This window comes from Rutidosis leptorrhynchoides, chromosome 1, assembly GCF_046630445.1.
Source record: "Rutidosis leptorrhynchoides isolate AG116_Rl617_1_P2 chromosome 1, CSIRO_AGI_Rlap_v1, whole genome shotgun sequence".
NCBI lineage: Eukaryota > Viridiplantae > Streptophyta > Magnoliopsida > Asterales > Asteraceae > Rutidosis > Rutidosis leptorrhynchoides.
In genome coordinates this window covers 682,007,924-682,023,155 of record NC_092333.1, presented here as the reverse complement: position 1 = coordinate 682,023,155, position 15,232 = coordinate 682,007,924, and the positions used below count along the sequence as shown (strand labels likewise).

At 32.7% G+C, this 15,232-nt stretch overlaps 1 protein-coding gene across 2 annotated transcripts; it reads left to right on the top strand.

Moving 5' to 3' along the window:
- The first annotated feature begins 1,137 nt into the window (after nt 1-1,137).
- Nucleotides 1,138-15,217, top strand: LOC139886011 (uncharacterized). Of its 2 annotated transcripts, XM_071869757.1 has the most exons (6): nt 1,138-1,351; nt 12,269-12,334; nt 12,408-12,476; nt 12,575-12,673; nt 13,967-14,135; nt 14,980-15,217. In XM_071869757.1, the coding sequence occupies exons 4-6, from the start codon at nt 12,663-12,665 to the stop codon at nt 15,181-15,183; spliced, it is 384 nt and encodes a 127-aa protein (XP_071725858.1). In that variant the 5' UTR covers nt 1,138-1,351; nt 12,269-12,334; nt 12,408-12,476; nt 12,575-12,662; the 3' UTR covers nt 15,184-15,217. The 2 variants fall into 2 exon arrangements, 1 of the variants encoding a protein (XP_071725858.1); XR_011772229.1 differs by lacking the exon at nt 1,138-1,351 and having other exon boundaries at nt 12,264-12,334; nt 14,013-14,135.
- Nucleotides 15,218-15,232: the final 15 nt, after the last annotated feature.

Here is a 15,232-nt window from a genome sequence, read left to right as displayed (position 1 = left end):
CTTTCATCTCCTAAACCGCTACAAACCCTAATCCATCTGCTACATCATCGTCATCATCATTGTCGACTTTTTTTCTGTTCAAGCTCCCTTCAAATACACGCTCCTCTAATCAGATTATTAGGGTTTATTGCTACGTGGGTGCTCAAATCAAAGGGATGATCTTCCTCATCTTAATCAACACTGTCCAATTCCATTACACAAATCGGTTGCGGGGATCAAAGATCATCAAGAGAATCGGTGCTTAGGTAATTATATATTAGGTCTAATTTTTTTGTGCAGTTTTTAGTCTGATTCTTCATGAGCGATGATGAATCAAATGTCATATGTTTGATTTTGACAAAATCTGCGTGATTTTTGAAGCTTTCGTGTTGGTGATTTTAGTGTCACGGTCATTTTGTGTGATAAGTGATTTACTTGAGACAAGGGGGTTTCGAGTTAAGCTCAAATACAAGTTAGGAGAGTGTGGAGCGCACGCTTGTATAAGCTAACTTGATTAATCCAAGTGAAAGGTTATGTTTGTAAGTTGGTATCTTTTTGCCAAAAGACACAACTCTTTATGAATATGTGTCATTATGGTGTAACTTATAATGAAATGGTGTCTTAACCTTTTAATCATAAGGTGTGACTTTTCATGGAAACTTATATACCAAAAGATGCATCTTTTCATGGTGACCTTTCATAATCTATATATAGATGATATTTGTCTCATTTTCTATGATGATGAAAAATTGAACATTCATAATAAACTCTTTGTTCTTGACTCTAATTTAAATTGCCTATATTGGAGTTATGCATTTGTCTTATCCCGAATAAAGATTTCGTGAACCCTAAGTCAATTTACGTATAGGGTCGAAATACTTTATCGCGAAAGTAATTACACGATTCAAAGGTTTATCCGGACATTCAAACCCTATTATCCAACAAAGCTATAAAGTATTTTGTGAATAGATAAACCTTTGATTAATACCAAAACAATTAAATGGTACACGATCTAGTCAAACAATAAATTTGTTTGGGATGACTATTGTTTGTGTATCTTGATCTTTGGTTTCACGGGAAACTAATTTCCATTTGGCATTTTAATGCACATGGAACTTAAGCCATTTAATTATTATGTTTGGTTGACGAGAGAAACAATTTACACACAATCGTTTGTGTTATTTTGTTTCATCAAATTAATCTTTGGTGACAAATGAATGATTGGGGTCTAAACGGAGAGATTCAAATTGGAGAAGGATAAGAAGACACATGATGGATTGTAATTTGCAGGGGACTAGATCGTGTTCTCTTATTCGGTTTACATATGTTGGCGTATATGGCATCTAATCAGCACTGTCACAAAAGAAAACTGGTACACATCTCTTCATTTGGTTAATTAAGAATTATTTGATCAATGTTTGATCTATTTCTCTGAATATTAATTAAAGAACATGTTATCTGAATATTTAATTAAAAATGCTCAACATGTTAATATTTTGAGAAAAGGATATGTCGGTGATTTTGGACAACATATCAACCACCTATTAAATGATCTGTGAAGTAAAAATTATTATGTATTAATTTTCTATACATGTGAGTGCGTTTGTCATTGATTGATGGAATATGTTTATGATAAATGAATTTTTTTTTTCAAAACATGTGTGTTTCCATGATCTGTTTTCTGATCGAACTATACGATGCATAGTCAATCGGTTTAACCGTTTGACCAACAAAACTATCTGTTAAATAAAATCCATTGAAGTAAATGGATTAGTATCATGGAAAGTTTTTATGATCTAATGGTGGCGTCCAATTATTACGTGAACCGAAATCGAATGTAAGTAGTTTTGGGTCTGATTTTGTAATCCAATATTTGAATAGTTTCTGATCATTGCGTTAATTCGATGGAATTGTTCACTGATATGTTTGGTTTACTGTTTACACGTATCACATGTTTGTGTGAATTCCAAACAAGAATTATTTTATTGATGGGTACCGACACTCGTTGGTGGTTAATTCACTTTCCCAAAAGAATCATTTAGTATGCAATGGGATAACGACTCATTGTCGGTTATTAATTTGTATGCTTCCCCTAAAGAATTATGACTCATAATTCATACGTCGAACATACTTTCTAATGGCCAAAAGTGAAATACGAGATTCGGAAAGATGTTTGGTGAAGGCAATATGGGTAGAGTTAAATACGCTAAAAGACGTACAAACTGGGCATCATTTTGCTGTCATTAATCCATGTAAGTTGACTTTAAATTACGATTCAGTTTTCAAGGTTATTAAGTTACTGTATTATCGTTCTACATAAGTTGCATCTAGATTTATGCCATAAAAAAAAAAAAAAAAAAAAAAAAAAAAAAAAAGACCTTGATTATGGGAAGGTGTTCAAATTATCAAAACTCTTGGTCTTATTTGATGGAATTTTGTCCGAACATTGAAAAATTCAAGGGTGTTTATGTGGCCCTTTTATTCTTTGTATATGTTGATAGCAAAATTTCAACAACAGACATGCATACTGATTAGTCGATTATTCATAACAATCGACGAGAATACGGTTTTAGAAAATGATAAAATCAATCTGAATGTATATATGATTGGTTTTGAATACTAAATTAATTATTCATTCAAGTTACCATTGATCGTAACTTGTTTATTATTAATGGTGTGTCATAATTTACCATCACGTGATGATTTCATAATTGCATTATGAAATCTTATTTTCATTGTGACATTATTGTGACTGTTTTGGTTAAAATGGAGGGTAACCGTCGTACGGACTTATCGATATTCATGTTTATTTTTTTTTATATATACTATAAACATGAATGATTGTTTCGGATATTTTATTATGTTTATACGAAATATGGAAATATTGGCATAAAAGTCAAATGGTTCAACGGTTTGAAAGAGTATGAATTTTGGTCCAATGGTTACCATACCGTTTTGTGTGGGATTTGATCCAACGTATTACAGTTGGTTTGTAAAATAAAAGCTATCATCTGTTTGTAAATCACAACCTTTGATTTTGGAAACTCTTCATGAGTTAAATGGGATGACAATAACCTAGAAGTTATTGTCATGAATATGCATGCAACATGAATAATATATTTGTTGTAATAGTGAACATTATCTTGGGCATGTTTTATTGTGATGGTGATATGGAAGTATTCTAATACTTGAAAAAAGTAAGTGTGGATCATGGTTTAATTTACAATGGGTATCCTTATATATTTTAAGGATATATTGAGTAAACTATTGATCAATAAGATTATTCGTCTACAAGTTGTTAGAATATTAGAATTGGTATAAATGAGGTATCTTGGATCAAAAGAATGATGTTGAGATTGTTGATATTATAAACGTGTTGTCATTCCTTCTTGGTTCGAGAAGTGGATTGAAAAAGATTTGTTTATAATTTTAATTATATCTCATCTAATGTAATGGTATTAATTGTGTACATAATGATAATGGGAATACATTATCAAAGGTATACAAATTATAAGTTTACATTAGGGAATTCTGAAAAATGGACAACGCATCGACTAATCAATCAATTAATATTGAGTACGTACGGGCTTCTTATGATATGATAATAATTTAGTAAGTTCTTTGATTAAAGGATTGCTAAGGAAGATTGATTGAAGTCGAAAAGGGTGAGAGTAAAGTCCATTTTAATCCCTAGTTGTGGGATATCATGTGCTAAGGCATGTAGTTAAGTATACAAGTGAAAGTCTAGACACTTATGCCTTAGACAAACTATGTTTCGTGAGTTTTATCACGAATGAAGTGATGTATGTGGACTTTGTTGTGTCACAACAAAATTTGACTAAATCGCTTGATAAAAGCATTAGCTGGAAGCGCGCAAAAGTTAGCTAATGTTATGGGATAGAAGTCCATTTAAATCTTCCATAGTGGGATACCCAATTCCCTCCTAGTACAACGCTAGGAGCTTGAATTCAATGTGGAAAGCCTACTATCTGAAGATTGGAACACATTTATTATTTGATCCCAAAGTATGTGTTCGGACCCGTGAGATAAAGAAGGTTGGAGTTTAATACTTCTTAATAGTTTTCTTGAAAAATTGCATCGCGGGAGCAAGATTAATTAAAGAAAATCTACCTATGTGAGTATGAAGTTTGCCGCTTCAAAGAAGCTTGGACTTGGCTTCCTATATACTCATGAAAGGATATGGACGCATGGCTTATAAAAGCGTCAAGATGAACAATAGAGCATTGAACTTATGTGTATATTTTCTTCATTATAATCACTATGGATAGAAAGGGTTCAATTCTTAGTAACACCCTTGATATTCGATTATATGAATTGAATTTATACTAATATGAAATTCAATCGTCACGACATTTCATTTATGCGTAAGTTTGTATGTATGTTCTAGTTATTTAGTAAATCAAAGGATTACACTAAAATGGGGGGGATTGTTGGTGATTTTAGTGTCACGGTCATTTTGTGTGATAAGTGATTTACTTGAGACAAGGGAGTTTCGAGTTAAGCTCAAATACAAGTTAGGAGAGTGTGGAGCGCACGCTTGTATAAGCTAACTTGATTAATCCAAGTGAAAGGTTATGTTTGTAAGTTGGTATCTTTTTGCCAAAAGACACAACTCTTTATGAATATGTGTCATTATGGTGTAACTTATAATGAAATGGTGTCTTAACCTTTTAATCATAAGGTGTGACTTTTCATGGAAACTTTTATACCAAAAGATGCATCTTTTCAAGGTGACCTTTCATAATCTATATATAGATGATACTTGTCTCATTTTCTATGATGATGAAAAATTGAACATTCATAATAAACTCTTTGTTCTTGACTCTAATTTAAATTGCCTATATTGGAGTTATGCCTTTGTCTTATCCCGAATAAAGATTTCGTGTAACCCTAAGTCAATTTACATATAAGGTCGAAATACTTTATAACGAAAGTGATTACACGATTCAAAGGTTTATCCGGACATTCAAACCCTATTATCCAACATTTCGTTTCCAATTCATACATATATGAAGATTCGCACAGGACTATACTGTGATATGAACCTTTTGTTGGTGATTTTAGTGTCATCCAACGTACATTTTAGTTAGTTGTGATTTACTTGAATGCAGGTGTTAGCTAGCTATACTTACCAACGAGTTCGGAGAGTGTGGAGTACACGCCCGTAAGAGTTGGCTACTAACTGTCGCGTAAAATGCGGGGGTCAAGGGGGCTGCGCCCCCTTGCGGGGTCCAAGGGGCAGCGCCCCTCGCGGGGCTCGGGGCAGCGCCCCTCGCGGGGCTCTGGGCAGCGCCCCGAAACCTCAACAGAAATTGCACTATTCGTTAACTAGAAAAGTTGTATCGAATAAGTGTCAGCGAACAGGTATGCCTTTTGGTATAACCGATTTTCCCGCCAAAACTGAAGGGTTACACCCTTTCGGTTTAACTGTTTTCCTATAAACAGTTTATGAACGTCTTTGTTCATTCATTCTGCATTCATAAAAACCAACAGAAACACACACATATTCTCTAACAATTTGATCAGTGATTTCGTTGCCCAAAACACTGATTGCGTTCTTGTTTGATCCCTGTAAAGATTTCGTGCAACCGTGGCAATCGTAGGGTCGAAATACTTTATAGAGATAGTGATTACACAATTCAAGAACGAATCCGGCAGTCAATTCATACCCGATTTCTAACACCTTTCGTGCTTCTCGGATGATGCAATATCACCACAGTTTAGGTTTGACCTATTGTTATACATACCTAATGATATAATTATTTTCTATTATATGTGTAATCTGTTTCGAATTCAAAGTTTTCGTATTTTATCTTGAAATTTATAAACTTAGGAAATGGTTTGTCACTAATGGTTTATCGAATTCAAAACGATATTACACCTCAGTGCTGCATCCGTTTTCGATTAAGATTATGGGTTCAATATGTTTCCATCTCTTTCAGTCACTAATGGGTTCAGTAGGTTTCTATGAAATTTATAATTTTAAATAACCTGTCATATGTGTGAATGTGTCCTATTATATAATTTACTCTCTTCTTTAAGGAAGCTAAACTCTAAGAAAATAAGATATGCTTTACGTAAGTGACTGATGCAAACGGTTTTTGAAACTAATCTTATCGATGATTAAATACATTTGGTTAAATGTTTTGACAGCGAAAAGGATCAGTGGTATAGAATATGTTATACCTTTGGAGCACCATATTGGGCAGTGATTCCTAAAGCCCATAATGTTTTTTAATTAATGGATACCTGGTGTTGAGAGATTAGTCAACTTTTATAACAATTATGTGAAAAATGAGGAACGTGTTATAATTCAGTAGGCTTATAACTACCTTTAGTGGTTTGATTCTTGATGTTATAATTCAGTAGGCTTATAACTACCTTTAGTGATTTGATTCTTGATTAAGAATACTAATAATGAAGTGTAAGAACAAAGATGATAATGGAGAGAAAGAAAGAAACACTTTGTAAGTGTGAGAAATGGTGCAAGTTTAATGCTTGCATTCATGGCTATTTATAGCAAAAATATCACAAGTTTAGGTAATACAATAATATTACTTTTGTGTATCAATAATTGACTATCTATTTATATATATATTTATATATTATAACACTCCCCCTTGGATAGCAATTTTGTTTGTTGAAGATCAACTGTAAGTTACTGCCTCGTTAAAAACCTTGCTAAAGAAAACCCAGTGGGAAAAAACTTTAGCTAAGGGAAAAAGAGTGCAGCATGGAGTTGACTCCCCCTCAAGTAGACATCGCTTCGGTTGTTACATCTTTTGAACATGTCTCATGCCAATGTTATGAACGTGTGTTCTGAAAATAGCAGTTGGAAGTGCTTTCGTGAAAAGATCAGCAGAGTTTTTGCTGGATTGAACATATCTCATTTCAATCTCGTTGTCCTTAATGAGATTTTGAGTGTATGAGAAGAATCTAGGAGGTATGTGTTTGGTTCGGTCACTTTTGATATACCCTTCTTTCATCTGTGCTATGCAAGCTGCATTATCTTCATAGATAATTGTTGGACTTTTATCGCGTTCTAGTCCACAAGAATCAGTAATGATTTGTGTCATTGATCTCAACCAAAAACATTCCCGAGTAGCTTCATGTAATGCAATCACTTCGGCATGATTTGATGATGTAGCAACAAGTGTTTGTTTTTGAGAACGCCATGATATTGCAGTACCTCCATTTAGGAATACATATCCAGTTTGAGATTTAGCTTTATGTGGATCAGATAAATAACCTGCATCAGCATAACCAACCAAATCTTGTTTTGATTCGTTAGAATAAAATAATCCTAAATCAGTAGTTCCTCGAAGGTATCGAAATATGTGTTTGATCCCATTCCAGTGTCTTTTGGTAGGAGCAGAGCTGAACCTTGCCAACAAATTAACTGCAAAAGAAATGTCAGGTCTTGTACAATTTGTAAGATACATAAGAGCTCCAATTGCACTAAGATATGGTACTTCTGGTCCAAGAATATCTTCATGATCTTCACATGGACGAAATGGATCAGTTTCAACATTGAGTGATCTAACAACCATAGGAGTACTTAATGGTTTTGCCTTGTCCATATTGAAACGTTTCAAAATCTTTTCAGTATATGTTGTTTGATGTACAAGTAAACCATTAGGCATATGCTCAATTTGTAAACCAAGGCAATACTTGGTTTTTCCGAGATCTTTCATTTCAAATTCTTTCTTTAGAAGTTGAATGGCTTCATAGATCTCTTTATTTGTACCTATGATGTTAAGATCATCAACATAAACAGCTATGATCACATATCCGGATGTTGTTTTCTTAATGAAAACACAAGGGCAAGTAAGGTTATTTGTATACCCTTTGCTTATCAAGTAATCACTTAATCGGTTATACCACATACGTCCCGATTGTTTTAACCCATATAAAGATCTTTGTAATTTAATCGAATACATTTCTTTGGGTTTTGCATTTGATGCTTCTGGTACCTTAAATCCTTCAGGTATCTTCATATATATATCACTATCAAGTGATCCATATAGGTAAGCAGTCACAACATCCATGAGATGCATTTCTAAATTTTTAGAAACTGCCAGGCTGATTAAGTACCTAAAAGTAATTGCATCCATAACAGGGGAATAAGTTTCTTCATAATCAATTCCCGGTCTTTGAGAAAAACCTTGAGCTACAAGTCTAGCTTTATACCTTGTAACTTCATTTTTCTCATTTCTTTTTCGGACAAAAATCCATCTGTATCCTACAGGTTTCACATCTTTAGGAGTGAGAATGATGGATCCGAAAACTTTTCTTTTATTGAGTGATTCTAATTCAGCTCGTATTGCTTCTTTCCATTGAGCCCAATCATGTCTATTTTGACATTCAACCATAGATGTTGGTTCTGGATCATCATCATTATTCATGATGTCATATGCAACATTAAATGAAAATTTCTCATCAAGATTTTTCATTTCATTTCGGTTCCATAATATTTTTGAATATGCATAATTGATTGCAATTTCTGTATTGACATCATCAATCTCCTCTGCAGTAGGAGTACTGATTTGTGGTTCTTCTTGAACACTTTCTTTTACTTCATTATCAGCTGATTTTCTTTTTCGAGGATTTTTATCCTTTGAACCAATTGGTCTTCCACGTTTCTGACGTGGCAAAGATTCATGAGTGACGTTATTGCCAGCTTTTGGAATTTCAATTCGAGCTGGAGTATTTACTGCTGGTATATATGATTTTGTCACCGTTTTTGTATCTGTAAATGCATCAGGCAATTGATTTGCAAGTTCTTGTATATGCATTATCTTTTGAACTTCTGTCTCGCATTCTTTTGTGCGAGGATCAAGATACTTTAATTGAGGTTCACACCATGAAACATCATTTTCTTTATTTTTCATTTCTCCCCCTAATCTAGGGAACAATGTTTCATTAAAATGACAATCAGCAAAACGTGCTGTAAAAACGTCACCTGTCATAGGTTCAATATACCTTAATATTGAAGATGTTTCATATCCAACATATATTCCCAACCTCCTTTGAGGACCCATTTTTGTACGTTGTGGTGTCGCAATTGGAACATACACTGCACAACCAAATGTTCTAAGATGGGAAATATTTGGCTCTTGACCAAAAGCAAGTTGTAGGGGGGAATATTTATGACTTGCACTTGGTCTGATGCGAATCAATGCAGCAGCATGTAAAATTGCATGACCCCATATAGATACAGGGAGTTTTGTTCTCATTATCAATGGTCTAGCGATTAACTGTAAACGTTTAATCAATGACTCGGCTAAACCATTTTGTGTATGCACATGAGCAACAGAATGTTCAACAACAATTCATATAAACATGCAATAGTCATTAAATGCTTGAGATGTAAATTCACCAGCATTATCAAGTCTCACCCTTTTAATGGTGTAATCAGGAAAATGAGCTCTCAATTTAATAATTTGGGCAAGAAATTTTGCAAATGCCACATTACGGCTTGATAACAGACAAACATGAGACCATCTGCTAGATGCGTCTATTAGAACCATGAAATATCTAAATGGTCCACATGGTGGATGAATTGGTCCACATATATCACCTTGAATTCTTTCAAGAAACATTGGTGATTCTTTCTCAACCTTAAGTGGTGAGGGTCTAGTTATCAATTTTCCAAGAGAGCAAGATGTACATGGAACCATTGTATCATGATGGATTTTTCTATCCTTTAGTGGATGTCCATGAGTACATTCAATAATCCTTTTCATCATTGTTGATCCTGGATGGCCTAATCTGTTATGCCATAAACTGAATACACCAGGATCAATATATTTTTCGTTAACTACCATATGTATTTCTGGTACATTTATATGTGTATAATGTAATCCAGAACTAAGTCTTGGCAGTTTTTCAACCACATGACTCTTGTCAGTGATACTTAAATATTTCTCATTTTCTGTTGTCACTGACTGATAATCATACCCGTTAAGGTATATGTCGGAGAAACTCAATAAATTTCTGCTTGACTTGGGAGAAAATAAGGCATCATTTATTAAAAATTTTGTACCATTTGGTAGTATGAAATTTGCCTTTCCTATCCCTTTTATCAAGTTAGCAGGTCCTGATATTGTATGTATAGTTCCTTCCGTTGGTTTTAGATCAATAAAATATTTCTCGGATTTAAGTATAGTGTGTGTAGTTCCACTGTCTGCTATACAGAGATCTCCACCACTTGATTGATGTTGTATTCCAGCAAAATTCATATTGAACTTCATATATAAGAAATAAATAGTGAGTACATTAATATTACACAATATTTTAAACGCAAATAGATAGTACTGAAACATTTAGCAAACATAATGACAAAGACAGACGATATTAAATCGTTTATTTTTCGAAAGACACAACTTAAACATTCAAGAAATCTTCATATAAATCAGATGGTTTCTCAGTGACTGTTGGATCGACGTTATCCACAAAGTTTACTTCCTTTTCTTTATCTTTCAGTGAATCCTGATACATCTTAACAAGATGTTTAGATGTTCGGCAAGTATTAGCCCAGTGGCCCATTCTACCACATCTGTAACAAGATTCTTCAGAATTTTTAGAAGTATTTTCTTCAACATCTTGTTTAGTGGGCTTGTTTTGTGGTTGATATTTATATTTTCGTGGATTATTATTTCTTTGACCACCACGGCCACGACCACGACCACGTCCTCGCCCATTACCATTACCATAAGGATGGTTTCTACCATAGTTATGGCTTTTGGCATGATGATGGTGATGGTTATTATAACCACGACCTTGCCCGCGTCCTTGTCCCTGTTTATAATTATTTGCAGTATTTGCTTCAGGGATTGCAAGTGTACCAGTAGGACGGGATTGCTGATTTTTCATTAATAGCTCATCATTTTGCTCTGCAACTAAGAGATATGAATTAAGTTCAGGATATGTTTTGAACTTTAGCATTCTCAAATTTCTTTGCACTGTGATGTTTGCAGCATTCATTGTGGAGAAAGTTTTCTCCATCATGTCTGCATCACTTATTTCATGTCCACAGAATTTAAGTTGTGAACATGTATTATACAGAGCTGAGCTATATTCATTTACTTTCTTAAAGTCTTGGAATCTTAATGTTCTCCATTGTTCCATAGCAGCTGGAAGTAAAATTTCTCTTTGATTATTGAATCTGCTTTTGAGACCTTCCCATAAAACATGGGGATCTTCTACAGTCACATAATTATTTTGTAAGCATTCATCAATATGTTGATGAATAAAGCAACATGCCGTTGCTTGTTCTTTTTCAGAACAAGTGTTGTTTTCATTTATGGCTTCAAGAATGCCCATTGATTTAAGATGCATTTTTACTTTTATAACCCATGGCATGTAGTTGTTTCCAGTTGATTCTAAAGGAGTAAATTTAAGCTTTTCCAGATTCGACATTTTCTATTAAAACAAACAACATGATAAATTATAGTCACTTTATATTCATAAGTATATAAACATTAAACATAAATTTAATATAACATAAATGATAAGTAGGTGACAGTGTCGACCATATGTAAGCAATCATTAATAAATGTTATATAACATAAATATAAATATTAGTAAACATAAATGATAATTAGGCGACAGTGTCGGCCATATAAATGTTAGATAATAGAAATATAAATGTTAGTAACATAAATGATAATTAGGCGACAGTGTCGGCCATATAAATGTTAGATAATTGAAATATAAATGTTAGTAACATAAATGATAATTAGACGACAGTGTCGACCATATATTATTCAGGTGGTATAACCGACCATATATCATTTAGGTGGCAGAGCCAACCATAATTAGTATTAAGATTATCGTGCTGATAACGTGTTATAATTCAGTAGGCTTATAACTACCTTTAGTGGTTTGATTCTTGATGTTATAATTCAGTAGGCTTATAACTACCTTTAGTGATTTGATTCTTGATTAAGAATACTAATAATGAAGTGTAAGAACAAAGATGATAATGGAGAGAAAGAAAGAAACACTTTGTAAGTGTGAGAAATGGTGCAAGTTTAATGCTTGCATTCATGGCTATTTATAGCAAAAATATCACAAGTTTAGGTAATACAATAATATTACTTTTGTGTATCAATAATTGACTATCTATTTATATATATATATTTATATATTATAACAGAACGGTCTTATGTCAATCAAGGCTGACAAACAAGGCTGACGAGGTATTATATATTTTAATATGATTATCAATGTGAATCTTGAAATGGTTTATCAATGTGAGGAACAGATCATTTAGGAGGTTGAGAATCTCTCATGAAACATACATTTTTTCAAGAAACCAACTACAAAGAAGGTATAGTTAATTTTATTCAATAAATTGATATCTTCTGCTAAACACTACGGAGTAATATTTATCGTGTGTTTAGTTGATCCAGCCATTGATAGAAAGATAATATTGAGCAGAAGTACATGATGATCATGAAATCAATCAACAGGTAGATGTTTGTTTGGTCGTCAATTGAACAATTCTAAATATAGAATAGAAAAAACTGTTGAACATGGCAGTGCTTGAAGATCTCAATGTATTTGACAGATCAAGCTTATTACATATAGACCATAGGTGGTGGGTTCCAAGAGTATTCTTGGCTTGAAGAGTGTGCTTAAACTTTCTCTCAAGAGAAATGCAGGGCAGGTTCGTTCAACGCGTATATGTTCTTTAACTTCTCTTTTTTGAATTATTTGTTTGAATTTTATTCCCATTCAATTTTCAATGGAAGATCAATTTGGGGTAGCTCAACATTCAGTTATTAACTATGCTGCTTATATCTTCTTTTTCTTGGCTTGCTTTTTTGGTTTTTCAAATAGTTCAGTTAAGTCTACGAAAATTTATTATCTTATTATCTCTATTTGGATGTTATGATAGGTAGTCAGTTTTAGTGGCTATTATAAATATGATATTTTGTTCCCACTAAAAATTATGGCGTCATAAAATGAGTGTCATGGTCATATTACTGAAATTTGATACTTTGGTCATAAACTGTTTATACTTTTCTGCATACGATATAAAGATATTACAAAGTTCTCATAGACAAGATCCATCACGTTTCCACTGTCACTTTGGAGCTCAAGAAGGGGTAAACGTTACATATAAACTCAACATTCTCTTATTGTTAATCACTATTCATATGTTTCGTATAGTCTTTGTTTTCAATCTGAATGATAGTGCTCAATTTGTGCTGCAGTTATCATGATGTAATATGATATTACCTGTGAGTGGGTGCAGAAATGGCTAACTTTTTTTTTTAGTGGTTCGTTTAAATAGCATTATTAGTTGTTGTCATGAATAGTTCGAATGGACCAACCTGTTACCATCCATATTATATTAATCAAAATTATAACGATCTGTTTAAAACTTTATCATTAAATTAATAAAATGTGTTTTGTTTTTACTTTTTAGGGTTATCTATGAAAGGAGTTTTGGTACTTGAGATAACGAACCTTACACATTTGAGGGTATATTTAAGTAGTTGCATATTTTGTTTTCTTAAGTAGTAGTCACACATATTTTAATTCTATAGCCACAGTCAACAACTGAGAATGAGATATGGAGTGTCAATATGTCTGGGTGTCAATGTGTCATATGGGTTTGGCTAAAAATGGACAATTTTTTGGAATTGTTTAGTTTAGATATTATATATAATGAATTCTTTTCCAACTATTTTAGTATGCTACTATCTTTAGGTAACTTTTTTGATACTTGTATTAGTTGTATAAGTACAATGATATAAAAGTCTGTATTATTAACATATAGTCTAAGTAGTCGTAAAGCATCATTACTATTATTTTGTTAGTTGTTGCTATTCTATTAGCTGTTCCATTACAAGCGTATGTGGTAATTTGGGTTTGGGTCAACATGAGAAATTTTATGTTTAAGACCAAATGGGTCGGTTTTGTACCGTGTCAAACTTTTCTGTCCTTTTTGTAGCTTGAATATGCAAGTAACTCATATATCAACTGTCGTGGCGGAACAGTTATCTACTGACCATAATGTTGGGGATGAGGAAATCAGAAAAGAGGTCAAAGCCCTTTCTCCCGACGATTCTCATATTTTTGTGCATACATGGGGAATCTGGAGGTTAAATAGCATTATTCAGGTACTAATTTTTTACATATGAGTTTTGTAACTTTTCGTCATTGAAGGTCCATGATTGATTTTTTAATTCGATTTTACGTTATTAAAACTAATATGAAGTTCTATAATTGATTTTCAATCTCATCTCTCTCTCTCTCTCTCTCTCTCTCTCTCATATATATATATATATATATATATATATATATATATATATATATATATATATATATATATATATATATATATATATATATATATATTTTTTTTTTTTTTTTTTTTTTGTGTGTTTTTGTTTGCACAACTTGTGTTGGTGACATACAATTCGATCAACAAGAAAAATGTCGGACATGAAGGCAATCGTTGATGTTATCTCATCAGTTTATCTATAAGTTACAAATTTCTTATAATCATTAATGCATAAACCTATGTCATCTATAATTGATTTTCAATCTCATCTCTCTTTTCTTTTTATATATATATATTTGTGTTTTTCTTTGCACAACTTGTGTTGGTGACATACAATTCGATCAACAAGAAAAATGTCGACATGAAGGCAATCATTGATGTTATCTCATCGGTTTATCTATAACTTACAAATTTCTTATAATGATTAATGCATAAAGCTATGTCATATTGTATACCGGATGGTTCGGTTTCAAACACATCATTGTAAATATTGCATATATAATTATAAATCCATTAAGTAAAACAGTTTGACTTGAAAAATATAAATCGTTAGTTATTCGTGGGTCATGGGTATCCGCAAGTGCATATTCTTTACTACTACATAATTATGTTGTAAATTACTTGAATTCATTTCAAGATTTTCCATTATAATAAATATATATGTATTTTGTTTTTTTTAGCGTCTTCCAAAGATGTTACTTCCAAGCCTACGTAGTGGTAAAAGAGTTTCGTGCTTCAATTTTGCACAACGCAAATACAAATGGAGGTTGAAACAAGAGAAGTTGAAGAAAAAAGCAAACCTCTGCGTGTCTTATGGATTTAGCCGTTTTCGAAATGAAAGTCAATTAAAGCCTGACACAAAATGTTTTCATTTACCACTTTAAAGCGCATGTTTTTTTTTTCTTTTTTATGTTTACTGCAATCCATAACTTT